Source organism: Eutrigla gurnardus (genome assembly GCF_963514095.1).
Source record: "Eutrigla gurnardus genome assembly, chromosome: 13".
Lineage (NCBI taxonomy): Eukaryota > Metazoa > Chordata > Actinopteri > Perciformes > Triglidae > Eutrigla > Eutrigla gurnardus.
In genome coordinates this window covers 9,968,261-9,995,645 of record NC_139936.1, presented here as the reverse complement: position 1 = coordinate 9,995,645, position 27,385 = coordinate 9,968,261, and the positions used below count along the sequence as shown (strand labels likewise).

Below are 27,385 nucleotides of genomic sequence, written 5' to 3'. Positions count from 1 at the left end.
AATGTATCTCTTCATTTTAAAGATTACCAAGGCAATATGAAAACGAGGAAACATGACGTAAATAGTTCCATTTAGCATTTATGATTAATTATATTCATATAGAATAAACATTTGTGGTGCAAAATACATTTATTAGAATTCTGGATGCTTCAAATATGATAGCTCCCTACAAAGATGTGCAAATGAAAAAGCACATTATCAAAGGCAAGTCTCACGCACATCTTTGTCTCATTATGACGTATACATGTCGTTACTGTCATATGTTAGAAGATATTTTCTGCATGTATTTGTTATGACCTGGCTCTTAGGCCACAACAAATAAGACACGCTTCGTGATGAATTTGTACCAAAATATTTTTCATGAAACCAAAATAACCTCAATTAGACGAAATGAAAAAGTGAAGTGAATGTTGAAAGCGTGGAGTTTGGGAATCAGCGGGGGAAAGGAAAAAGTTAAATTACAGCAATGTAACAAAACCAAACCAAACAATATGTGGCTGACAGGAGTCGCTGAGAGAAAGCAGACAGCAAGAGACTGGTGGTAGCTGTCAGGGCTTTATAGACTGGGAACACTGGGAACACTGGGCCCCGTGCGTTTCCAGTTGGCCTTAACGATCCCCTGCCACAATCTGGAAAACACGGGGGACGTATTGGCTGGGAAGAGCCAGCCCATGTGTCGTCACACATTAGCCAACAAGAAGATATGTATTATTCAAAATGTCCTTTGCCTGTAGCTGCAATATCCCTGTCTATGAATAAAGATTTTATAGATTGAGCAACATCTCCGATCAAATGTCACAACCTTCAAAACATGTTCTCGTTTTAGTCCTCATCCTTGTGCACACACAGACACCGACTCCTCAAAAGCCCCATAATATTTGCTCTTCCTTCCTGACCTCACAGCTCCCCGGTTTAAGGAAACACTTTCTTTTTGATGGTGCTGACAAACACGAACATCAGCTCCCCTTGATATATCTTTTTATGGGAGACTCGCAGTAACAAGGAGCCTGCGTGTCAGTGTCTGATGTCTAATCTTTTCTCTCTGGCTGTGTGAAAATCACACATGTGAACACACCTCCTGCCCGCCAACAAGGGAACCGTGTGACCTTTAGCTTGTGCTGGATTTAATGAAGAGACTGTCATTTGATTGCGTTCTCATCTCACACATGCAGTTGTTGGAAGTGGAAAAGCTTGATACCCTCCTCTTTGTCTGATCATTTCTGTTAGTATTAATGAGACAGTTGTGTGGACAGCGGCTCTGCCAGTCAAACCAGTCTGACTGACTGGTGTGACCAATGTGAGGATTGCTTTGGTGTGTAATGCTGAACGGGAGAAAAGAAGGCACCAGTGACATTCAGTGGCCAAGCAATGCACTGCTTTTACTGGTTGCTTTAATACTTTGTATTGCAGGTATCATTTTTGTTTTCTATCAAGGTTTCTTTCTTTTTGTCTTGGAAAAGATTCTGACACATTTTTAATGCCATGTGATTAAAAAACTTTGCATTGTGTGTCGAAGGCATCTAACATATGCATACACTACATATGAAAGACAAATGAGACAATACAGATTATCTGTCCGAATAGGAGATTTATATATATATATACTGTATATATATATATATATATATATATATATATATATATATATATACACACACTATCAACACCACAATGTAAAAATAGAACAAAAATACTCATTATGTTTAATTGCCCTGCATATCAGTGGTGCATTAATGTCATCACTTTAATGTTGCAGCTGTTATATCTTGTTTTTGCCTTAATCTGTAATAATCCATCATAATGTATTTGTTGATTATATTTTGTATTATTAATCTGAATCAGAAAATATCTGTAAGTAGTAACAAAATGTATTAAATAAATGTAGTGGAGTACAAAGTGCTACATTTAGAATTGTTATTATTACAAAAGTATGAAGTTATTTTTTTCCACCACTGTAATAAATACATATTCAAATGTGTCCATACATATATAATATTATTAGCACTCCATGTCACATGAACTAATAGGAGTTGTATTTAATACAAATCTAAATATCAAGAATAAAAATAGAATTCTAAATGTAAAAATATTTTTAACAATCCTTTGTAAATTTGGATTCTTTAATCATTTTCACCACCAAAGGAGCTGGACCAGTTCCCTGAGTTGAGTCTTTTTTTCGTCCTGTTCTGCACTTATACTATTAGATTTTGTATCTATGATTTGTTTTTTAATTAATTGATGTGTCAAAATGCTTTTGGGTTTTCTCCCTGGTGATGCAATTTAGCCTTTTTTTGTAAATGTAAAGAATATTCCACACACACACACACACACACACACACACACACACACACACACACACACACACACACACACACACACACACACACACACACACACACACACACACACAAGCACACTTTTCATTAAGGTGAATTACGTAAAAACAATACAGGACAACTTTATTTAAATTGTATAAAATATACAGGAAACTATATTAAAAAAATAATACTCATCACAGGGCTCAGTAGCATTGAGACGTGTGTTTTTGGTTCACAGTGAATCAAAGCACCAGGCTGCAGTTGAAGTGTGTGGGGGGTGTGAGCGTGCAGCAGTGTTGTAGGCTGCTCTGACTGAATCCTTCTCCCAACGTCACGTTCCACGGCCCATGCAACGTCACACTATAAATAAACACACACACACACACACACACACTGAATTATATGATCTCTCATGTCCGTCCGCCGTATTCATTCTACAAAGTTGATTGTGATAAACATATAAATGCACAGAGATAACAAAACATATGGAGCTGGATGCATTACAGACACACACACACACACACACACACACACACACACACACACACACACACACGTACACACACCTGTTAAACAGTCGTGTGCAGCAGGTGACCAGTTCGGAGCTTAAGGTCACATTGGTATTGTTGAACTCTGTGCTCAGGAAATGTGGGCAGTGAAGGTCGGGGACGAACAACATACCTAGAAATCCACAGAGCAATATCATAAAAAAAACTCTTCACTTACAGCATATGTGCATATTGATTGGATCTATTATAAATGACAGAAAAAGTAAACAGTCACCTGCGATACAAGCCGTCATGAAACAGGAGAAGCTGCCTGCAATCAGGGCTCTGAGGGCACAACTGCTGATGTCAGTCCGTCTATCTGGAGCCAAGGACGCTGGCAAAAAGAACAAAAAGATGTTAAATGAGAAAAAACAAAGCCTCAACAGCAGCAGGAGGTGTACAAACAAATATTTAATTAATTCAGTATACAAAATATGTTTGAATTATATGTAATCAGGTTTTCTATCTAAAATGAAGAAACAACAAACTGGTAAAATGATAAAATACAAAACTATCATGGTTGATTCTCCCTCTGTCTAATTTATAAATGTTCAACCTCTGAAGCATCTTCCTTCATATAGCCAAACTTTGTTTTTTTCTTCTTCTCCTTTTCGTAGTTGATTTGCATCTCCTACATGAACATCTTGATCCCTCAATTGATGTTTACTTGTTTTTGTTGGTGGAAACTTATTTTCATATCTTGAATCATCCATTGAGTAATGTTTTTTCAGTGACATCCTTTTTTAGACATGAGCAGAAGCGCACTCCTTATTTCCTGACATCTGCAGCTTTATACCAACAGTTGTCATCAATTCATCATCAAGTTGTGTCAGTGTTATGTGTGTTTGACAATTGGCACTCACACAGCAGTCCAATCGCTGACCCCATCGACCCAAAGTTGGAAAATCCACACAAAGCGTAGGTTGCAATTGTTTCAGAATGGACCTGAAGGAAACAACAACAGGATTTGTTTCCTAAATTGTTACGTCAAGAAAATATCTTAAAATCTTCCAAACAGAATAATCTGTTATTAAACACTATCATGAGATACGTTTCCTTTGTCATATGTACACAAAAACAGATGGCTTTTGAAGGATTCTTAAAACATTTTACTACTAAATCTCTCTTACTGGACCAATTGGTCGGCTACTCATCTATGCTAAAACCCTTTAAAAAAGAAAGAAAGAAGAAAAAAAAGAGCGAGAGCACAAGAAATGATGACTCACAGAAATATACTGCTTTACGTTCGCCACATATTCTGGCCCTCCTGCTTCACGTCTCTTAATGAACTCCGACAACTTCTGATAGGCAACAAATTCGTTGACGAATGTCTTCAAGCCAATTAGTTCAGCAACGATGAAACTGTCCTCCCAGGAGACACCCATCATGTAGGAGAGAGGCATGAACACGTAGGAGCAGATGAGCTAAAGGAGGGACAGAAAAACAATATAATAGATTATTAGGGTTTGAATATATTTACAGTTAGTGTACGTCAAGGAGTGTCATGTCGCGTCCATCACCGAGAAGCTGAGCTGCGGACAGTCCAACATGCCACCCAGCCAGGAGAGAACGGCATCGAGGAAGGCCAGCAGTGCCAGGAAGGCCAGGATGTTGACCACTATGTTGGCTACTGCCTCCACAGAGCCAGAGGCCCCTCGGGACGCCGCCTCAAACACGTTCTTATTGACTCTGCAGGGACACGGGCAGAAAATGTATATTTACTCAATCTTTAGACATACTGGTGTTGATTACATTTGAAATATCGTGGTCGTTGCTGTAGCTCAATAGTACCACATGTCTGTTGATTATTAATGTGTGAAATTAATTTAAAGGTGCTGAATTAGACATTTTGAGCCAAGTTGAGAGCCGACAGGAATGTTATCTATTTAAATAAATGTGTGGAGCCAGTGTGCAGACATGACCTTTTTCATCCACTTTGTTCCATTAAAATGTATCTCCTATGATTAAAATGATGTTCTCCCAAACACAAGAGCAGTTCTATCTGTTAGAAGGAAAGAAACAAATCCAACATAAAGTGCATGTTAAGCACATTATTTTTTGGCTTTCTTATTATTAGACATTTGTGGTGATAAAAAAGGTGATTTGTTTGAATATTGGACACTTTTAGAGTCTGTTATCGTTATATCAAACCTAAGTTATCAATTCAATTCATCAATTTATTCTACAATAGTGATAATCCCAACAGATTCAAAGGACAAAGACATGTAATCTCTCAGAGAGACCCGAGGGAAGACAGCTGTACTGTCCTCTCCTACCTAGGGTTGTATGCGTGGATGTTACTGGCGGTCACAGAGGGGATCTCCGTCTCAGGCCAGAACGTCTTGGCAATGGCCAGGGAGGCTGGAATGGACATCACTGTTGCTGTCAACAAGTGTGTTGCTGAAATCTCAAAAGAGAGGCACATAGAACAAGACATAAAATTCACGTTCAATCATTCACTTCCTGACAGAGCCCATGTTTACTCAGGTCAATGTAAAGTCAGTCAAGAGTCTGAAGTTTACTACTTTAACCCGTTTTAAAGGCAATAATACCAGGCGTCAAATCATTGACTATATATTGGATAATTTGCCTGGTTTGATATTTATAGCAGTTTTAATATCAGTGCAGTGCAGTATACAGTCTTATCCTGTATAAAAATACAGACAGTAAAACGGTTACATTATTGACAATGAATAATAATTACTTGGATAATACCTGTAGTTTTTAATGCCGATTAAGAGGTTACTTTCTGGAGTGTTTATTCTAACCCAAGAAGACAATGTGTTTCATTTGTTCCAGAAAAAAAGTAGTTGTTTATTTCTGTCTGGCCCTTATTCTATAGCCATTCGATTCTGTGATCCATATTTCCTTCATAATGATACGTTAAAGCAAAAATATTTAACAAATATAACCACGAATGAAAAATGTAAAAGTTGTCTTCTCTTATATCATCCTAGCTCTTATTCCTATAACTTTTGAAAGTTAATTATAGGTTTGCTATAGGACTCTACAGGTAAATCACTGGCATTCTCTCCCTCCCTCCCTCCCCCTCGTCTGCCTCCCCCTCGTCTGCCTCCTCACCCCAAAGGAGATATAAGCTCCCAAAGTGCTACCAGAGACGCTGGCAAAACCTGCTGTCATCACAGCATGGATCTCAGAGCGGGTCAACGCACTGATATACGGACGAATCATTAGAGGTGACTCCGTCTGAAAGGAGAGAGATAAAGGGAGTGCTGGATTATTCGATACAGATATACGGATTAATATAATGATATCATTGATTTGCTGAATGTTTTTGTTTATTGTTTGAACAGTTGTTTACCTGTCCCAAAAATAGATTTCCAGCTGCAGTCATCGATTCTGCTGCAGATGTGTCCATGGCAACCTGCATTAGGAATCCAATCTGGAAAAAAAAACTAAAATTACGTTCGTTCGCAGTAACTTTGACCGGTCATTATCTTTCTTTTATTCCTTAAACTGTATTTCTTATATGAAAGGTGCTTTGAATATAAATGGTTTGCAATAATTGATTTGCCGTCAAATATTTCTCTCCGTCGTTAGCGTCTCCGCACTTTCTCGTCCGACTTACTCACCTTGCAAATGAGCCAGGGCATGAAGCCAAGGTAGAAGAGGATGGAGATGACAGAGCTTAAAAAAACCAATATAGGCATGACCTGAGGAGAGTCCACATCATCATCATCATCATCATCATCATCATCATCATCATCATTATCATCATCATCATCATCCTTAGTAATTAGTCCCTGAGTATGTTTTCACGCCCAGTAGTCGATTTTGAGTCTCATCTTGGTTTTAATCATTTTCAGAATATGACATTTAAAAACACATTTTTGTTGTTATTCTTGTCACTGTTCTGATTGTACTGCTGCCTCATTCAGTCATCCACTCAGTGTGTGTGTGTGTGTGTGTGTGTGTGTGTACCTTGAAGACGAAGAGGAACTCTGTGTATCGGGGCCCAAACACAAACCTAGACCCAGCATCTGCGAATGACATGAATCTCTACATGGAGAAGATTTTAATTGTTAGTAATAGAAACAGAAAACTTTGAAATGATTGATCAGATCTTTTGTAAGTACCGGTGTTTGTAAATGTTTCAGTGCTACAGTAACTGGAAAATCACCAAATTTACCATAAAGAAAAGGAAACCTGGGAAAAAAAGATGGACGCAAAACAAGGAAACAAAAAGGGACACAGAGAAATAAATAAGGGACCATAGCGAAAACAAGGAAATAGAAACAAAGTAACAAAGACACAAACAAGGAAGTAATAAATAAAAAAAGGAAACAAAATAATGACAAGGGGGAAAGGAAGGGAACTAGGAAACGAAAGAATAACACAAGGAAATTAAACAAGGAAACAAAAGAAGGAACAAGGAGAGTAAACAAAAATAAAAAGGAAACAAAACAAGGAAATAAGTAGTTGATTCCACTGAAAAATAAAAATGTGTGTGTGTCCGCGTGTGTGTACCTCGACTTTTTTTCCGAGCCATTGTAGTCCAGCCAAACCAATGGTGGTCCTGAGGGTCAGCAGACCGAAGACAAACTGTAGCCCGATCCCACACAGCAAAGTTTGCCAACACCACTGCAACACACATACATAACATGATCAAAAATGTGTGTGTGTGAGTGCACATGCATGTTTGTGTGTGTGTGAGAGTGTGTGTGAGTGTGTGTGTGTGTGTGTGTGTGTGTGTGTGTGTTTGTGAGTGTGTGTGCAATGCATCCCTCACCCTGAATGGGTGTTTGGAGAACAGCAGCATTAAGAAGATGAGGAGCAACAAACCAAAGAAAGACACAAGCTGTCTGGTCCCTTGTTTGGCCGTGTCCAGTGCCAGCCAGCACACCACGGCTATCAGCAGTAATACCAACAGCATCCTGCAGGGGCAGCACATTCGAGATGGATCGACAAAAGGAAGGCAAGTAAAGAAAGTATAGGATTAAAAACAAGAGAATTCCCCCTTTTCATCAGAAAACAACAAAGTCATAAAATCAGCTGGTCGACATCATTTTAAAGATGGTGCCAGTTAGTGGACGACTTACAGCAGCGATTGTCGTGTATTAACACTTGAGTTAAAAAATGACCTATTTACACATCTAGCATCGTTAATTTGAATCTGTGTGGTTTAGCCACAAACATGGATGCAACCTGGTCAACCCTGTCTGCTGTCTGGGAGTTAGAGTCATTCGATGCTGCGGCTGAAAACCATGCTATAAGTTGGGGGGTTAAGTGATAGTCAAGTGATGGATGCATCACTAGAAGCAAGTCATTACACATATGAAACAGTCACATGATTCAATGGTAACATATATTGATGTTACCATTGTTAATATTGATTATAGCTGCTTGGAAGTAACATAAATTATCCTGTTATACTGTAAGAACATTTCTGCTGTCTATATGGTGGCTCTGCTCCACATTTCTACTGCGGTAAGTGCCCTTGAGCTAGTGCAATTACATGACTTTATGTGCACTGTAGCACACAGCAGTTCTTCTCACACTTTGCCATCAACTGCTCTTGTTTCCTTTATCTTGCCCTGTTTGAATTCAGTGCTCATGCTGTTTTAACCAACAAAGGGTTTCCTGAGTCTGAGGACATTTTTTTGTTGCCAGGATACAACATGTCTGAATTGTCTTGCACATTATATACGATATTTACAGCTACTAAGAAGGCTTTTTAGTACACTGACTTTTTTTTTGCAGCGTCATTAAAAGACCAGTCTTGTAATTAGGAACCATTGGTAGGACAACTAAAACAAAACATTTCTCTCACCATTTGATCCAAAACCAGTTTCTGCTGAGAAAGTCCCTGATAGGAGAGAGCTCCGCCCACAGCCAGTCACCATAGCGTTTCATCGTCCAATCCCAAGCCAGGAAAAATATGGTTACCAAGGAGATGACCAGCAGCACAGCAGCCCGTTTGATGTTCAGGACACATGCCGCTATCACTATGGCAACGAAGCCTGAAACAAATTTAGTATTAATATTAATTATATACCACAGAGCTGACATTATTTTTTCGTTCATCATAGGAATTCAAATTGTTTCTTTTTTAAAGTGACCAACAAACTACTTCCTTAAAAGACAAGTCTGACTTATTTGATTCTGATGATAGCGCTTTCAAAATGTTTACATGTAAAACATGAAGTATGACGTCTTGTGAACATGTAAAAGGATCATTTTACATTTCATAGTCCTTCATTTCAGTTCTATTTTTTCTTTTGTTTGAATTGTGCATTGAACTCTTTTAAAGGGCCAGTGTGTAGCATTTAGGGATATGTAATATATATTGGAAATTGAATATAATAATAACAAGTGTTTTCTTTAGTGTATTATCACTTAAAAATACAAATGGTTGGTATATTTTAGTAGAATGAGCCGTGTAATGCAATTCCGCAAGATGACACCAAATCCTTAACACTGGCCCTTTAAGATATGAACACTGTTTACAAATTTAAGATAACAGTTGATAAAATTTGCCTGATAATGGTGACATTTCATGTATAATATTTATATGATTGACAAGTACTATGTCATATTAAGAGGTCCACATTCGACAAAAATGAATAAATAGAAGTAACAAAAACGTCTTTATGGATATGCAGACAGAGTGGAAAACATTACGTCATTTTTTTGGGACATTACATAGACTTATATATATTTCCTGGACACTTAATCCATAATCAAAATTCAGCTTTTTCCACATGGGAGAGATAGCTCACCCACCCACACACACACACACACACACACACACACACACACACACACACACACACACACACACACACACACACACCAGCTAGTATGCTGATTGAAACTGTTACTCCTGTGACGTTGATATTCAAGATAAATGTAGAAACACATGTGGGGCCTCATGACCTGCCACCCATTAGGTTGCCGAGTTACAATTTAACAGGTGCTAACCAGGGTACTTTACCTGCTGCTAAAACCAGGTTTATAAACCAGCTGATCTGCTCTTTGTGCTCTGCCAAATAGCCCTGGATTGCCTCCATTTTCTTCTCCAGCAAGCTAGGAACACAAAAGGGAGATAAGAGGGGAGATAAGGAGAGATGACCTTAATGTTACTTCAAAGTAATAAAGCTGCTCATTTAGAAGAAACTGGTCAAATTGGACACTGTGTGTTCCACTTAGTTGGAATGTGTGTTGGGCAAATACAAAAACTCCACCATTTTTTACGCTCTTCTGGCTTTTTGAGTGCGTCGTCTGCATCTTCGGTGGAACTGTCCACGTCAATGTATATCTGATCCTGCTCCTGTATCTCACACACACACACACACACACACACACACACACACACACACACACACACACACACACACACACACACACACACACACACACACACACACATACACACAGTTTAAGGAAAGGATCCAATTAGGAATATGTAAACACAAGGTTGCTTGTGCAGTGACATATATTTACTCAGAACAAACAGGCTGGGTGCTAGTGTCTGTATTCAGCCTACTTCACTCCCAAAGATCAAAACTACGGCACAAAATACCAATCCTAATTTGGCACTTTGCGCAGGTGTAACTTGATTTCCATATAATTTCAGTCAATCACTCTAAGTTAGTTTAGCATGAAATTTGTTCGCTTATCTAATGGTCTGAAAAAAGAGCAGAGATGACTGCGGGGGCTCCCCAGTGTTTCTGTAACTTCCCAACAGTATTACTCGAGAAGGACTTGAGAAACAAGGCTTGCTTACCTCCGACTTGAAGGCCTCGTTGTCCTTCCCCCTTTTTCGACTATTCATCTCTGTTCTATCCAGCTCCATTCCCTGGCTGCTGTGTGTTTTCAAAAACAAGACAGACTTGCTGGGAGTATTATTTAAAACACACCTGTCCCGCCCATCCTCCGCTCTTCCTGGGACTCTCTCTCTCTCCCTCTTTCCCACACACACACTAATGTCACTGGTGGCTTGTCTAGCTGTCATCAGGTTAAAGGTCATTAAGGGATTAGATCAAGACAAACACACACATGGAAGGTAAGTATCCAGGTGAGTCATGCAGGGGCTCTTCAGTTGAAAGCAGGAATACTTATCGCTATCAACACAACACCAAATAGCAGTCAGCCTGACATGGTTTGCTCCCTCTCTTTTACTCTGTGGCTTCTTCCGGCCCTGAAAGAAGAGTCTGTGCATACACAATGCCCCACTGTTTGCAATAGATTCAATACGTCTCACTCTGTCGCTTTCCTGAATTTAATTATGTTCACAGGAACACTGGTAATATTGTATTGTTTCTACGTGGATGGAGCTTGTGCAAATGACACACTGTGGTCTCATCGTGCTTAAGTATCACTGCAGCCACTAGAGGGCGCTAGTGTATAATTGTTCGGTACCAACATATACACATGACTCTTATGTGGAGGTCAGATAAGGTTCATGTCAGTCCACAAGACAATTATTTATATTAGGCTCTCAAAGTTGAACACTGAGTTATCAAAACATAACAACAATTATGGGAAATTAGACAACACATTACATTCAATTACAGCAGAATACAGCCGTGGCAATGAACACTGTTCTTACTGTAATTTGACTCACTTGTGTATCAAAGCCTAAGATCCTATGAAAAAAAGCTGGAATAATAAGATATTACTGCCTTTTAAGTGCAAAAAGCCAGGCATCTGTCTTGCATTTGGTCTGCCGGATTTCCCAAAGAACTCTTTCCTCATGAGAGTGGAGTATCATTCAGTCCTTTTCAAATTGAACAACCCCCCCAAAAAAAATCAAACACTGCTTCTTTCCACTGAGAACACATGAGCCCTAGTGAAGACTACTATCTAATACCACTTTGATGTAACCAATCCACATTAATCAAGCCGAAGCTGAGAAAATTAAAAGACAAAAAACAGGGTAGGTTCTGTTCTGCTGATGTTTTTGTACACAATGTTCCAAAGCCCCTCACAGTTAGTAAAGGAAAACACAGCAAAATGAGCCAATGTGAGAATTTATGCATGGTATCTACTCAGTGGGTCTAGTGTCTAGGATATGAGCCCCCTTTGTGTCTTTTAGGGGCCCACATTAAGAAATCATAAAAGGATTCAATAAATATTTGGACTTGTAAAAAAAAAAACAGCGCTGTCAAAGGTAAGAGCAGGCAACTGTGATGATGATGCAACAACAACAGGTGAGTTTGATGCAACAACAGTTGATTGTGATGCAGCAACCGGTGACTGTGATACAACAAGTGTAATTGTAATGCAACAGCAGGTGATTGTGAAGCAACACATGTTGATTGTGATGGAACCAACAGTGATTGTGATATGACAGGTGATTGTGATGCAACAACCGGTGATCACGAGTCAACAACCGCGGATTGTAATGCAACAGCAGGTGATTGTGAAACAACACGTTGATCGTGATGCAACAAGCGGTGATTGTGATGCAACAACAAGTGATTGTGAAGCAACACATGTTGATCTCGATGCAACAACCTGTGATTGTGATACAGCAGGTGATTGTGATGCAACAACCGGTGATTGTGATGCTACAACAGGTGATCGTGATGCAACAACCAGTGATTTTGATGCAACAACCGGTGATTGTGATGCTACAACAGGTGATCATGATGCAACAAGCGGTGATTGTGATGCAACAAGCAGTGATTGTGATACAGCAGGTGATCTCGATGCAACAACCTGTGATTGTGATACAGCAGGTGATTGTGATGCAACAACCGGTGATTGTGATGCTACAACAGGTGATCGTGATGCAACAACCGGTGATTTTGATGCAACAACCGGTGATTGTGATGCTACAACAGGTGATCATGATGCAACAAGCGGTGATTGTGATGCAACAAGCAGTGATTGTGATACAGCAGGTGATTGTGATGCAACAACCGGTGATTGTGATGCTACAACAGGTGATCGTGATGCAACAAGCGGTGATTGTGATGCAACAATCGGTGATTGAACTGCAACAAAATCTGACTGTGCTGTGATTGTAATGTATAAATACAAATGCAAATAATAATAATAGTTTTCATATCGATTAACAATTTTAGGCTTTGGGAACCCGTGGTGACACAACAGATGATTGTGAACACCTATTAGGTAGTTGTAAATGTTATACTATGTGACTGTTATCAGACATAATGAACACTGACGTGATGCAAGAACTGCCAGAGGCAAAGATCTTTACGGTGGATATCACAATGTTTGGGAAACTAAGTAACAACAGGTATTATTTACACCAAATTATTTGTATCAATTTGTAGTTATTTAACTACAAAACACAAATCGCCACTTTCCAATTATTCATACAGTATATTCATACACTGGATGAATCTACAGTATATGAGAACTCCATCAAACATGCTCCACAATTTGTACAAGAAGTAATATGTGTGGCATACTATAATACGCCCACATTGTTGGATTAAACGCATCCTGACTGATGCTTTCTCTGTAGATGGTGGATGCTTCAATGTGGTGATCGTAAATTTAACATGTCAAAGACTTACAGGTTATTACTTCTGTAACATTTCAAAAGGAACCGAGTATTTGGAATATTCAGTTTTGCATGATTTAATTGGTACGCCCACGCGGCTCTGTGCTGAAGGCGTACGCCACGATTTCTGAGGCAGGCATCCACCAGATTGGTTCAGACACCGTCAGGGCTCCATAATTACACTCCTCTATTCAGCAGCACTGCCTGTGCGTCAGCACAAACGTCATGTTGGAGCCGGGGACGGGACATTGGAGAGGAGAGGGGAGGAGAGGACTCCGTACATCTGTGGTGTGCTGAGGCTGTTGCTCACAGACAGCCTGTCTTTCACATACAAGGTGAAACAGCAAGGAGAAGAAGAGGCTCTGTTCTTCAAGTGATGTACGGCATAAAAAAAAAGACAGATCAGCTCCCGTGTTAGAAGTGCATCCAGTAGGAGATCTATAGCGGCAGAGTGACTGGCATGCAGCCCCATAGCCTCCCCTCTGAGATGACAGCTTATTGATTCAGGTCTGGTTTGGCTGGGAGCCCCTTATGATTATGAAATATGCTCTAATGATTTAATAAGGTGACGCTTGGTCTAGTACATGCCAGCTAAAGACCTGATGATTGGCGATTGCTCCCTCTTTCTCTGTCATGTGATGTTTTAGACATTAGTCCTGGGTATTTATAGTGGAAGCACCAGTCAGCTCAGCTGCCATTAAGAAAGGTCCGTGTGCTAAAACACTTTGTATAATGGGAAATAGCCAGCTGTTTATGCCGTTCCCGACTCAAATGTGGCACATGGGAGGCTACCTAAATTCCAAATAAGACCTCCTTTTCCACATCTTTGTTTATCACTGATTAACTGTCGACAGGTCTACTTCGGAAACACCCAGCGTAGCAACCAGATGTTAATGATGATTATGATAAGATGACGGTGATGAGTGGAAATGAGCGGTGAATTAGAGGCTGTGTAAATTGATAGATCTCACTTACACCCTCAATCAGAAGCCAGCTGTATCAATTACAGAAAGTCTTACAGATAGATGCATTTCAACTCAAAGCAAGGTGAAGCTTGTCACTCTCACACCAAACACCTGACGCCCCCCCCACTCCACCCCAAGAAATGAGAACATGATGCGCAAAGGTTGATTAGCAGCACACGGCTGGCTAAGGTGCCCTTGAGCAAGAAACTTCTTCTGTTCCTTCCCCCCAGAACAAGCAGCATTTTCCTGAAGGGGATCAATAAGGTATCACGTTGTATACCTGATCTGCTTTGGTGCTCATACGCGTCTCCTTCTCCTCATGCCAGCGTTCATTCCTGCGCGGGAAAAGCAGTGCACACTGCACGCCTCTCCCATCCTGACATTTGCCTTACACCACCACCATCACAACCACCACCACCACCACCATCACCACCACCACCACCACCCATCTCTCTCTGCTGAGAATCATTCACACACAGAGAACATTGTGTGAAGGAGGCTGCTGTCTGTGCATGTCAGCTGAGAGAGAGAGAGAGAGAGAGAGAGAGAGAGAGAGAGAGAGAGAGAGAGAGAGAGAGAGAGAGAGAGAGAGAGAGAGATCCTCCTTGGCACACACCCGTCAGTGTGGCAGTGTGATTTTGACTGACTGGCTGACTGACGGGGATTCTGGAGGAAACACGCAGGGAAGGGACGGGTTTTTTTTCTCCCCCTCTCCCCCCCACTCCCCCAGTCATCTTTATCACGGCAGATGTTCTCCTAGCCGCGCCGCCTGTATCCACCTCAGCATCGGATTTTGCTTTTTTATTTCTCCTCTCCTTGATTGGCTGAGCCGGCGCTGAACCCCGCCAACCTGGGCCGAGTTGCGGGGCTGCGCAGCGAGCCTTAGAGCTGAAGTTGGCACCCGAGATGAGCGGCTGGAGACCCGGGAGCGGGGCTCTCTCTTCGCCGCGGAGAGGGTCTGGGTCGTGGCGGTGCTGCTGGTGGTGGTTGGTGGTGATCGGGGCGTCGGTGGGCTCCGGGGACCCGTGGATGTCCGCGGAGGCATGCCCGTCGTCGTGCTCCTGCAGCAGCACCAGGATCTCGTGCGTGGACCCGGAGCGGGGCATCAACGCGTTCCCCGTCCTGCAGAGCGAGGCGGCGATGAAGAACATCACCGACATGTGAGTGGCTCTCTCATAAGCTCGGCTTGTGTCGGCTGTATTTTACAACACTTAAAAAAATAATAATAATAAAAATGAATGGCATCCCTTCAGCCTCCTCATCCTCTGTTGTGTCTGGAGCTGACTGACCGCAAGGAGATCAACAGACCCGGTCCAGGTGTCACCTCATTGCACATTCAATTTGTACTCATATTCGTTCATCGGGCTCCAGACACGCATCATGTGTAACCTATTGCATAACGGACTCGTTGGCACATCAAGTCTTCCAACATTAGCGTGGAAACTCATTTAAAAATGAAGAGCAGCGGAGGCTAATAGACTTTATCCTATTAGACAAAGCCCTGCCTGTGTGCGGGTGCGTGCGTGTGCCTACGCGCGGGCATGTGTGTGTGTATGTGAGCGAGACACGCACACCCGACACCACTGTTTAAATATTGGTACAAACACTTCCCAAGATGGCTCATGAGTGCATTCAAATGAACCGCAGAAGCGGAGAGAAATCAATGTTCAAGAGAGAGGAGGGGAAAAAAATACGATTTTTATTTTTTTCTAGTGGAGTCAATGTAATTGTATTTGTATTTAAAGAACCTCCTCTTCACGCTGGGTGATGGTTTAAGACATCTCAGCGTGCGTTTGAAATGTAGCTGTACCGCCTTTTCAGAAAACGTCACATGGTCTAGAAATAATAATAATAATAAAAATAATAATAATTAAAAAATGTGACACGTCTAGCATTGTTATCTGAAGGAAATTAAAAGAGGAGATTCAAATATTGAATTGCTTGCAATATCTTTCTTGGCAAAGATAAACGGCCTTGTTGATAAGACTTGCCGGAGATGAACTTGGGAGAAGCCTTGGACGCCGTTTAAATGAGCCTGCAGTCTCTGGAAACAGACACATAACTGATGATGAGCTACGTCTCATTGAAAAACGACCTTGCCAAAAAAAAAACATTTTTTTAACGAAAAATAATTGGTTGTAGATATTATTATGTTGTAACACCTGAATACACAAGTTAACGGTATGGGTCAAACACATCATATCTGCTAATATCCCCCGGTAGAGCTACATTAGAGGAGCAGTAGAGGAGGTGGGTCTACATAACCTCACTATGAATTATGTTGTAATGTTTTCTTTATGGGGGTGGTATGGGTGTAACGCCGTCCTGAGCTTGCATACTAAGGCAAACATGTGGTGAAAGGTACAGCAGTGCAGCAGGACGGAGTCCTAAAACCCAGAAATGAGTTGGCATTTTTTTCTCATTTCCGGTTCCTTCATCTCCAAGTCAAGGTTGTTGTTTTTTTAATGTTTTTTTTCTGTGGTTAACACGAGAGTTAAGAGAGTTCAAAGTTTTGTTTTGCGTTACAAAATACCCTTTCATAAATTCTGAGGCTGCTAAGTGTTTTAAATGAAGCGGTTGCTAACGAGGGGTTTAATGAGACTATAAGGCAGTCCTACCGACTCGTGTGGTCGTGGTGTTGTTCGTGTTAGTTAGCCGATGTTACCCAATTGCATTCAAACGAAACTCCTAAGTGTCACAAACTTTCTGCCACAATCCAAAAAGCCAATGTTGATATCCCATTGGCTTTCTGTCAAGGGAGTCGGAGATGCTAACTTCCTTGGCCTACAAAAACACATCATCCCTGCAGAGCTCCATCCGTCAGTGGCATTATCACTAAGCAGTCGGACTTGAACTAGGACTACGCCTGCTGGCCTTTACAGCTGATTAAGAGATACTGATCTAATTGATGATTTATTGCAGATAAATCCATTTTGTATCCGACAAACATTCAGTCAGAAGTCAGTTTGTCAGGCAATTTGAGTCCTTATTGAAAGTCATTTTATGAAATGGTGAAGACGCTGCTTTTTTTTTAACAAATGGGTTTAATTTATCAGTGTGTAAACCATCGTAAAAAAAAAAACTGACATTCTGGGCCAGCTTCTTTAATTATTGAAATGCAAATATGAATTTTGACTTTATGTGATAGTGACGGCAGCGAGCTGACAGGAAATGAGGAGGGAGATAGAGACTGCAAGCGGAGAGGTTGTAAAAGACTTTAAGGGATACGTTTTGTCTTTTGACTTGAGAGAGAAAAAAAATAGCGTGTCGAGTTGTGAAATGAAATAATTTGCTATAAAAATCAAGGCCCTCTGCTACTGGAGCCATGTAATGAGCTTGGAAATCAATGCATCTAATTAGGGATGTTTATTTGCTCCCAGTCGGCCGCTGCATGTCCACCACATGAAAAACATTATTTAATGACCTTGATGATTGTGCCAAACAGAACGTGCGGCTGTGGCTGCTGCAGCTGTATCTCTGTAGGTGAGATCGTTCTGTCTTTTCCCGATCTCGGAATGTTCTCATCTGATCCCAAAGCTGTGATATTTGGAAAGTGCACATGCTGTTTTTCGGGAGCCCGTTCTCACAGTTGTAGCTACAGATTCTCCATCCGCATGTAGAATCTGCAGCTTATCTGTCGTCGGAGCGATGGCCGATGGGTCCGGAGATGCTGAGGAACAGAGGGAGGAGAGTGTACCGGCTCCGCCCGTGTGCCATTTATCAGCCGCAGCCCTTCAGGAGTTTTGAACTCTAATTATACGGGCTTATTATGTCCCTCTGTCTTGTCGAAACGCTTCTGTTTACGCTTCCCCTCCGTTAACAAATGAGCCTTCTGACACACACTTGTATTCCCTGACAGCTACATCGCCAACCAGAGCAGCTTCTCCTCCATCAACGACAAAGACCTGCACTACTACAAGAATCTCAGGAACCTGTGAGTTTTTTTTATGGCTTATATTACCAAGGCAAACACTTTGGCCCAGGGCAAACATTCAGAGCTGTTGCCAGTAAATAAATAAATAAATAAAAATGCGAATAAATATCCCACACTGTTTATTTAGGTCATATATTTTGATAGTCTGTGGCTGTTGTGCTATAACTACATCCCATGTTTCTGCTGTACTGTACACAATGTTCTTGGGCCCAAATATAAGCAGAAAAAACACTACATTTTAATGACTTTGTTACTGTCATAAAATATCTTTGCCATTACTGATAATTCACCTTTGCAAAAGGCAATATATTTGCGTTGTCTGCAATTTCCTAATCACAAAAAATAATTGTCTACCGAGCAGCGCTTTCTCCAAATGTAACCTTTTAAGTGGACATTAACTAATTTCCCAGCCGATATCCCATTTGGTGGACGGATTAGTGATTAGAGCACGTTACACACTTCAACCGCATGAGTTTTTAATTGTGTGTTTCAGCCACAATCACAGACAATGGTCCCAATTACACTGTCTCAACACGAACACAATTCTTTCACAATTCTAATACTTCTAGAGTAACTAGTCGTGCCGTGTGTTATTCAAGGCGAAATTAAAACAAGTGCTCAAGTCATCCCAGATGAGCCGAAATCCGTCACAGAACATCTGCTAGAATAACTTGATATCAGACGTAAGTGATGTCTCAGCTGACGAAGAGCACACTCTCTCTCTGCACCTGGTTTCCACAGTGCTGCTTCTTTTTATTGAGACATCTGGTAAATCTACAGATGTGCAGGTGCCGGCGTCTCATGGCAGACTTGTGAATATGCCTGGCTCAATAGAAAACTCTTTGATTTGTATTTTGTATGGTTGATTTATTTTGGATACATCAGAACGGGTTCAGGATTAGTGATGAGGCAGAAATAGTGACAGGTGGTGAATTTTCCACAAAGCCCATTAGAAACCTTACGGAGCTAATGTTGTTAATTGTTTTGTTCATGATGGCGACGACAATGACGCTGTCATATTGTTTTTGTGTCAGAACTGTGACCAACAGCAGGCTAACATATGTATCGAAGCTGGCCTTCGAAAACAACATCAAGATACAGTACCTGTAAGTTCAAGCTATCTATTCATATTAATTCTCCTGACATAACATCCACTGTGCAGATTTATTTATCACCTGGAGTGAGTGCGCTAAAAATCTGTTATCTTCTTTATGGTAAAGCTGTGTATTGATTTCATTATTTATCGTTGAATTTGATGGACAGGAAATGTATATTATGAGGTACAAACTTACTAAACTGATGAAATGTACCAAATAATTCAGGTGTATTGGTGCATGAAAAGTGTGCAATTAGTTTCTGTTACACCCTTCTACATTTTTTTTTCTACAAATCTCCTTCTCTGATGTACGACTTAATTTCCAGGAATCTGAAAGATAACAACCTGTCATCGCTGTCCTGGAGGATATTCAAACACCTCAACATCTCTTATCTGTGAGTTCAGTCTCTCTCTCTGGTTTATCTCCAGTGGATTCCTATAGCATCTGTGATGTCCCCTGTATGTGTCTGATATGATGTCAATGCTGCCTGCAATCTTGGGATTTCCTGGAGCCAGAAACGTATTATTATTATTATTATTATTGAGATAGCAACAGGGTGGGGATTAAGATTAGCTGAAGTGGGCAAGCAGAAATGAACCACCAGGACATGTTAATGTGTGACACCTGTAATAAAGCAGTTATCTACACCGTGCATGGAGGAAATATTGAAAAAAAAAAGATGCTTTGCATTTCTAGAGAGCTTCGGCCGTTTCTACCAGTGGTTCAATACGATTCAATAGATTTTCATTCCAAGTTGACATTGAAATAACTGCAACTGAAAGCAATAGACATTATACGCTTATTGACTTGCGTTGGATGAGAAGATCGATACAACTCTAATATCTGTCTGTATGAAGCCTACCGAGTATAACAAAGCTACAGCTAACTGGCTGCTGGTGGTAGCGTCATATTTAACAGACATTTTAATCTGTTTATATCTTATTTATACAGCAAACAAGCAAATCTCCCAAAATGTCAAACTAATTCTTTAAGGTACTTTGACACCAGAGTAATTCAAGCTATTGCTTTGTAATTTTAAACTTTCAGTTACGCTCTCGCTCTACTATACTCTTCTCGACATTTCCTGACAGTCTGAGTGTGTGTGTGTGTGTGTGTGTAGGATCCTGACAGGGAACCCTCTCCACTGTTCCTGTGAGAACATGTGGATCAAGCTGTTGTTAGGAGAGGAGGCAGACACTCAGGAGCTGCGGTGCATCGAAGACGGAGGAGGACGCAAGCTGCTGTCCAGCCTGACACTACCCAACTGTGGTGAGGACACACACACACACACACACACACACACACACACACACACACACACACACACACACACACACACACACATTAATGAGCTGGAAAAGACATTCACAAGCTGTAACATAGTGCAGAAGCACCTGGAGTGAAACAGTTATCCTAATGGTTTCCCAAATGTAGATGGCAGAGCAAGGAAGGAAGTGTGCACGTCTGCATAAATGTGTGTGTGTTTAGGTGCAGGACCGCTACAAAACGTGTTACTGCAGGACAAGCGTGCTAAGCGTTTTTGTCGGTTACTCTAAAACCTACGAGAATAACTGTGCAAAGAATAAAATCCGTGCATTAACTACAGCCCCTAGTAATCGGTACCAGCTGGTATATATGTGAACTTCCGCGGGCTACAAGAAAGATGCTGCACACGCTGTATTTCACTTACTCTGGACCGGGCTGTACATTTTAATGTCTCTAGACAATGTGTGGTGGGAAGAACCTACAATGTCTTACACACGAACACATGACTCAATGGAGGCATGCGTGCACACGGACACACACTCAGAGCCCTGCTTTTATAGAGGGCTTAAACATGTAGTCTGGTTTCTGCAGGGTGCCATTAAAAGGCCACCAGTGCTAAACAGACTGACATTATCTATGTGCTGTGGGGCTGGTACCATGCATAGATTAGTTGCCAGTCGGGAGGAGAGCGTGTGTTACCCACGGAGCGGTGTTTGTGTGCGGCGTGTGAGAGGTTATGTCATTTTATGGGCTCGTTACAGTCGTCCCAGACATTCGCCTGGAGGTGTAGAGAGGTCACCGCATGGGCCGGCATGGAAGCAAGGAGATATTACTATTACTGCGCGAATCAACACACAGATGACATCAGCGAGTTGCTGAGTGGAGAAAATTCACTGCATGTATCACGATAAAATGAAGTGTTATAAACGACCGTCTGCAGTGTGTCCTATGGCACTAGTGACCTGCTGTCACGCAGCCGATTTAATTTCCCTTTTTACTGAATCGTCATATTTCAATTTCGCCTAGGAAGGAATTGTTCCTGGACTTATGGCAATACTCAACTACAGCAACAATGATTACATTTTTATGAGCAATAAAATACATTTTCGACTGATTCAATGGCAAAAAAAATTGATGAGAAAATGACACAACTTTGTTTAAGTCGCAAATAAACGATATTTAGGATCCCCTGGAGGAATAATGTGTGTACAAACCAGACTATTGTAATCTCCGGTGCAACAGTTATTCACAATACAAGTGTAATGTCAAGTTAACCAGCACGCTCGCTGTCACGGACTTCCACGGACCACAACCCTTTTATGTACTGGCTTATTGAGGTGTTTATCAAGCTTGAATGAATAACTGTCAGCAGTTAATTCATGCTTTAGTCTCCCCTTCCTTTTAATCTCTCTATTTTGGACTCTCTTTGCAGAAACAGAACACTAATCTGGGAAAAACAAAGTGACATTTCTGTAATAATTTAGAGCTTGAGCCAAACCCAAGCAAATAAATGAAACACAGATACTTCCAGCCTTTGGGGCAAAAAGCCCGGGCGGATCCGGTTTGTTACTGTAAAGTGAGAACACAAAGGATTTGAATTAAAACACACAATAACAGCAGTCAGAAAAAGCTTTATAGGCCTCACATGAAATGTAATCGGGTTTCCTCTCTAACAAGCCAGAACGTGAATCTGAAAGTATTTTTTGCCATCTGGTCCAAAATAGCTCGGGGCAGTCGGGACGCGAAGGACACAAACAATAAGTTATCGTGTAGGAAGGTAACAATGTCATTGATAACTCCTATTGATCTGTCCCCTCTGCCTCCCTTCCATTAGTGGAGGTTATTTTTGGCATTAGCACAGTTACAGCAGGGCCCCTGGAGAGGTGGGCAGGGGACCCCCTGGCAGTGTGACATATGAGGAGGAGGAGGAGGAACTGGTGGTGCAGGAGTGCCAGATGATGCCCGGGGGCTAACAGTCATACACCAAGAGTCTGAACTGTTGGCCTTTTGCTCTCTTTGTGGGGTTTTTCTTCTTGCTATCTTTTGCCTCCCCCTCTCCCACGCTGCCTTTCCTTCTCTTTATTACTCGGTTTCCATCCGTCTGTTCGCTTGCATGTATGACCGTCTGTGCTTCTGAGCTTTTCCGAGCGACACACGAGGAAGGCACAAAGCAGAGGAAGTGCCCAACGATGCCCTCGGGCTGACGCTGATCTCTCAGGCCACCCACATATGGTGCTTTCTCACTGCGGACCGTTTACTGCTGGAGCTCCGCTCCCCAAAAAAAAAAAAAGGCTGGCAAACCCACTGCTGACCTATACGAGACTTCCCCAGAAAAACTGCTGCTCTGATGTTACTGCAGTGCCGAGCTAGTCGGTGAACTGTGTCACTCAGCAAAAATGTTGGGGTTCAAACAGCTGCAGGTTTTTAAAACTCTGTTCTTTGTTCATAGAATCATTAAAACAATAAAACAAACCTATAAACTCCCCAATATTGTTTAATTTCCTGTATAGATTACTTTTGGGGTCGTGCTTGTTAAAGATTTAGGCTTTTTCTACCATCATACTCATTACCCCTTACATTTCTGTGGCTAAAATTGGCTTTTTTTTGTCTTGAATGATCCTGTTGTATTAACGGAAACCAGCGGCCCCAAACAAAAGTGACGTGGAAATGACGGCAGATTGATTTCCAGACCTCTGCTGGTCACATCGCTGTGCTGTTGCCCTCCGCCTTCATCGGTTTCTCTTTCATTTGATTGGTTTGAATGACTGTCAGTCAGATTTCATCCTCCCCTTTTTTATGGATTATTGTTTGAGTATTATTTCCTCTGCCCTCATCTTTCTTTATCTAACTTCTGTCTCCTTGGCTTCTGCGTATGTATACTGTACAGTGTCACTATACACTTGCGTATCTGTCTGTGTTGTCAAACCTCAGCATCTCTGCTCATTCCATTTGTGTCGTGTGCTCTAAGTTCCATATGTTGAAACATACATGGCAGTACAGACTGACCCCAAAAATGGCCAGATGGCTCTTCTGTCTGTGGCTCTAGATGCTGCTCACGTTTGTGAACGTCCTATCGGGAGACCGCCCACTCACTTGTGAGATAACAAGGAATTTAACAACAAGAAACAAAGGCTGTAAAAGTAAAGTCAACACAAGTTGGAAAGCAGATTGACGGACGAGGATGCTAATCATGTGCGGCATCAAGTAAAGATGGAATACGGTGTAGTTTTTTTTAAATGTATTTTATTCATCAGCAGTCCTTCATGTGACAAGAGTGATGCATAGCTGCACCAGCACAGCATCATGAGGAATTATGTCCATGTAAGACGGTTATGTGCCGCACGATTTATGTCCGATGCAAATGCAGGAAGCAGTGTGTCCTTTGTTTATGAAGGTGGAGCGGAGGTGGGTGTGGAGGTCGCACTGATGGATGGGGGGCTGCTGCCCTTCACCAAGGAGACAAAAGTTTCACTTTTTTTATTAACTTTTTTAATTAATTTGTTTACTTTTACAATTATTTAGTAGCTTAAACTCACCAGATGCTTAACCTTGTTTTTTTTTATGTGCCATAAATACAATATTTCCTGAACCCTAAGCACAACTGTGGTGCTGCTGCGTTAACGTTGCCACACAGACCGCTCATCTAAGAAGTCAGCGTGTCGCCTATTTTTCCTGCGTGATGGGAACAAAATAATAATTGCACAAAAACTCAAATTGAGCACACACTTATTCTTTTTCTGTCTACATTAAATATAAATGAAATGAAACATTCTATTATTGATGGCCTTTATCAAAGGCAAACTCAGCGGTTTAGCGAGATAGCCGTCACGCACAGGTAGAGGCAAGGCGGAAAAGATATTTCTCTCTCGTCCGCTTCTGCCTCTCATCGTTAATCACCACATCTCGCCAGCCTGGCGTAACGATTGAGAACACTTCTCTAAACACCGATGTGGACGCGCCTATCACGGCCCATAATGAGAGCTGACAACAATGACGTCTCCAACGGCGACGCTGGAGTATGCCGGGGCGTTTTGTGCGGAGGGCTTCAATAAAGAGCGGATGTTTTTGCTTTTAAAACATGAGCATCTTTCCAGCTCTGCATCACCGGGGCATATCGCCGATGCTGTGCTTGTAATTCACAGCCCATTCATAGCGCACGCCCCTGGGGAACGGAGGTAATCTGAATTCAAGGAGCGCCAGGGACTGACATATACTCGGTGCCAAAACAAGGACACACTGTGTCATAGAGTGGTGGGGGAAAAAAACAAAAACAAAAACCACAAGAAGGCAGGATGGGATAACGTTGACTGAATGAATTAATGAAAATGTCAGTGAGACACCTTTTGGAGTTGCACCCCCATGTTAGCATGAAATACGGAGCCACGTGGACTTGTCAATACCAGTCTAGAGTGACACTGAAATCCATGTCGTTACTGTAAAACTCTGCTTTAATTAAAAAAAGGCGTGACAAATTAAAGGAAGATCCATACTGGCCATGAGGATTCACGTAATGGTGTTAATCCCACATTATATTGGATTTCCCTTTATAAAAAAAATGTGAGCACAGAAGACTTTATGATGTCATCAACAATCCACGTTGGCCCAAAGTTAAACGTAAGTTAAACCGTGTTTAGCTTCTGTGCTATGAATGTTTCACAGACAGGAAAAATTTGAGCGGTGAACAGATTTAAATCACATCCCTTTGGATTTGAACTTCTAAAAAGGGGCGGGGTTAAGAATGCTGTGTGACACAGAGCTTCAGAGGACATTGGCTTCACGCTCTCATGTCGATGGATGGATGTCATGATATTATTGGTTAGCTGGTACGAGCTTCCATAAGAACACTTCATACTTTGATTTAGAGAAGGTTTTATTTTGACATAGAAAGATTCTTTTCTGTCTTGCATGAAGTATTCGAAAGGCTGGGGACGTGATCTAAACTTTTTTCTTCCATTTAATCTCGATTTTGAGCATGAAACTTCCCTCCTGACTTTGGAAATGTTAGTCTGGCAAAGCAATTCCAAACTCAAGGTCCACTTTTCTTTTTTTTAGTGCCATCGATGAAATCCATCATAACACCTCCTGAGCTTGCGTGTCAACAAATCCATCTCAATGACTTCAGAAAAAAAAATGAAGACAGCTAGAAGCTAGTATGCAGTTCTCGAGTTGAACTAGTTAAAAAAAAAAAAAAAATGGAAACACATTTGATGACAACACTTTTTTGGCCTCCTCTCATTTGTCATGGATGCTGTTCATTAGTTGGCTCGCCCTCGGCAGACACTTGACTGCCAGTGCTTCCCATATGCCTCCCATATAACTGGCTGCAGGTGGGCTGCGGCCCGGGCCAAATGCTGAAGCACATAATACAGAAATCTTTCCACGTAATGACTCGTTGCGTTGTCGCAGACGCAGGCTGGTCTGCCATGCTAATTACGGCAAAAATCCCACTTGTTGATTCGGAACACATCCGAGACGGTTAAGGATTACAATCGCACAGGATGTTATGGGTGGTTTGTGTACCAGAGCTGCGCTCGGAAATCATTTTACATGGAAATAATTTGTTGATGACAGCTGCACTCTCGTCAAAACAGACGTTTCATTCTGATTTCTACGTGCAGCGGGGTGTAGCTGTGTGTGTGTGTGTGTGTGTGTGTGACCTGCAGATGGCTGTAGAGTCAGTAGAAAGCTGATTTACTGAAAGCCTGTTAAGATATGTGGTTCTGATATGGCAGCTGGCCTGCCACCACTGAAATCACTGTTTTTTAGTGCATCTCACAGTGATTGAGTGGGTTGCCGTAGTGATAAGTGGGTTGCCCTGGTGATAAGCATTCTGCCGACGGACAGAGAGGGTGGGGGTTCGATAAGGAATCTGTCCAGTTTTATCTGCAGTAGTCGACACTGTCTACACCCATTCCTTCTCTTCATTTTAGTTCTCCTTTTCTGTTCTCGTCCTCTCTTGGTTCTCGTCTCGTCTCCACTTCTTTCCCTTTTCTTCTCTCTCATCTCTTATTCCCCTCTTTCTCCTCTTCTTCCTCCCTCCCTCTTTCTGTTCTCATCATGTATCCTCTTTTCTTCTCCTCTCCCCCGTTTCTCTTCACTTCTACCCCGCTCCCCTTTTGTTCTCTCCTCTTCTTCACTCCACTTGGTTCTCATGTCGTTTCCTATTTTCTTCTCTTCGTTTGGTTTTTATACTCTCATCTCCTTGCCTTTTCTATTTCTTCTCTTTGTTCTCGTCTCTTCTCCTTGCTCGTTTTCTCTTGTCCTCCCTTGGTCTGGTCTCCGTCTTCTTTCTTCATAAGCGATGTTATTGGACCGGGGATGAGGGTGGCAACACTGATTGAGTCTGATTGGTCATACTCGGGTCACCTCTTGGTCAGCACCAGTGTCTTTGCGTTTGGCCGAGGCTTCAGACTGTGTCCAATCAATTTACTACTTGGGCTGCTGAAGACATGCACTAGTAATCAGTGTAACCATCGGCGTGTTTGAACTCTGTCTCTTTGTCTGACTGTTTGATTGGGGCGAGTGTGCTTAAATGAAAGCAAGAGTGAGCGGGAAAGGAGGAGATTGAATCCGAGGCCTTTTTCTTTGTGCGTCGTTCTTTTCACTCCGTCGTAGTGGGTGTGTGTTTGCCTGCTCTTCCACTCTCTTTGTCGAGGTTGTTACGTGCCTTGTGTTTCAACAGGAAAGACAAGAGTTGGCCATGAATCCTAAGTTCTCTCCCCTCCTCTTTCTTCCTCCGTTTCTTTTCCTCCCCACCAC

At 41.7% G+C, this 27,385-nt stretch overlaps 2 protein-coding genes across 3 annotated transcripts in view; one reads left to right on the top strand and one right to left on the bottom strand.

The window, feature by feature from the left end:
* Positions 1-2,523: 2,523 nt before the first annotated feature.
* LOC311022976 (solute carrier family 28 member 3-like) lies at positions 2,524-10,789 on the bottom strand. 2 transcript variants are annotated; one of them, XM_084024607.1, is made up of 17 exons: positions 10,614-10,789; positions 10,072-10,157; positions 9,822-9,913; positions 8,658-8,847; positions 7,617-7,761; positions 7,355-7,468; positions 6,809-6,886; positions 6,460-6,540; positions 6,189-6,269; positions 5,948-6,073; positions 5,143-5,273; positions 4,387-4,555; positions 4,093-4,290; positions 3,730-3,811; positions 3,102-3,200; positions 2,885-2,999; positions 2,524-2,678 (listed from the first exon to the last, which is right to left on the bottom strand). In XM_084024607.1, exons 1-17 carry the CDS (start codon positions 10,680-10,682, stop codon positions 2,561-2,563), a joined length of 1,974 nt encoding a protein of 657 aa, XP_083880733.1. In that variant the 5' UTR covers positions 10,683-10,789; the 3' UTR covers positions 2,524-2,560. The 2 variants fall into 2 exon arrangements, with proteins under 2 accessions (XP_083880733.1, XP_083880734.1); XM_084024608.1 differs by lacking the exon at positions 2,885-2,999 and having other exon boundaries at positions 2,592-2,678.
* A 4,055-nt stretch (positions 10,790-14,844) lies between these two features.
* Positions 14,845-27,385, top strand: part of ntrk2a (neurotrophic tyrosine kinase, receptor, type 2a) — a 63,287-nt gene continuing 50,746 nt past the window's right edge. Inside the window, 5 exon segments of the mRNA XM_084024268.1 lie at positions 14,845-15,489; positions 18,189-18,263; positions 19,298-19,369; positions 19,686-19,754; positions 20,481-20,629. Coding sequence (XP_083880394.1) covers positions 15,236-15,489; positions 18,189-18,263; positions 19,298-19,369; positions 19,686-19,754; positions 20,481-20,629 — 619 coding nt within the window. The 5' untranslated portion in view covers positions 14,845-15,235.

Bases quoted from the DNA above. Each gene is read 5' to 3' on its own strand.
- LOC311022976 (XM_084024607.1), bottom strand. From the start codon at position 10,682: ATGGAGCTGGATAGAACAGAGATGAATAGTCGAAAAAGGGGGAAGGAC. The intron at 6,541-6,808 runs GTACACACACAC...GACTCTCCTCAG, and splicing joins AGTTCCTCTTCGTCTTCAAG to GTCATGCCTATATTGGTTTT. The intron at 5,274-5,947 runs GTGAGGAGGCAG...CTCTCTTTTGAG, and splicing joins GAGCTTATATCTCCTTTGGG to ATTTCAGCAACACACTTGTT.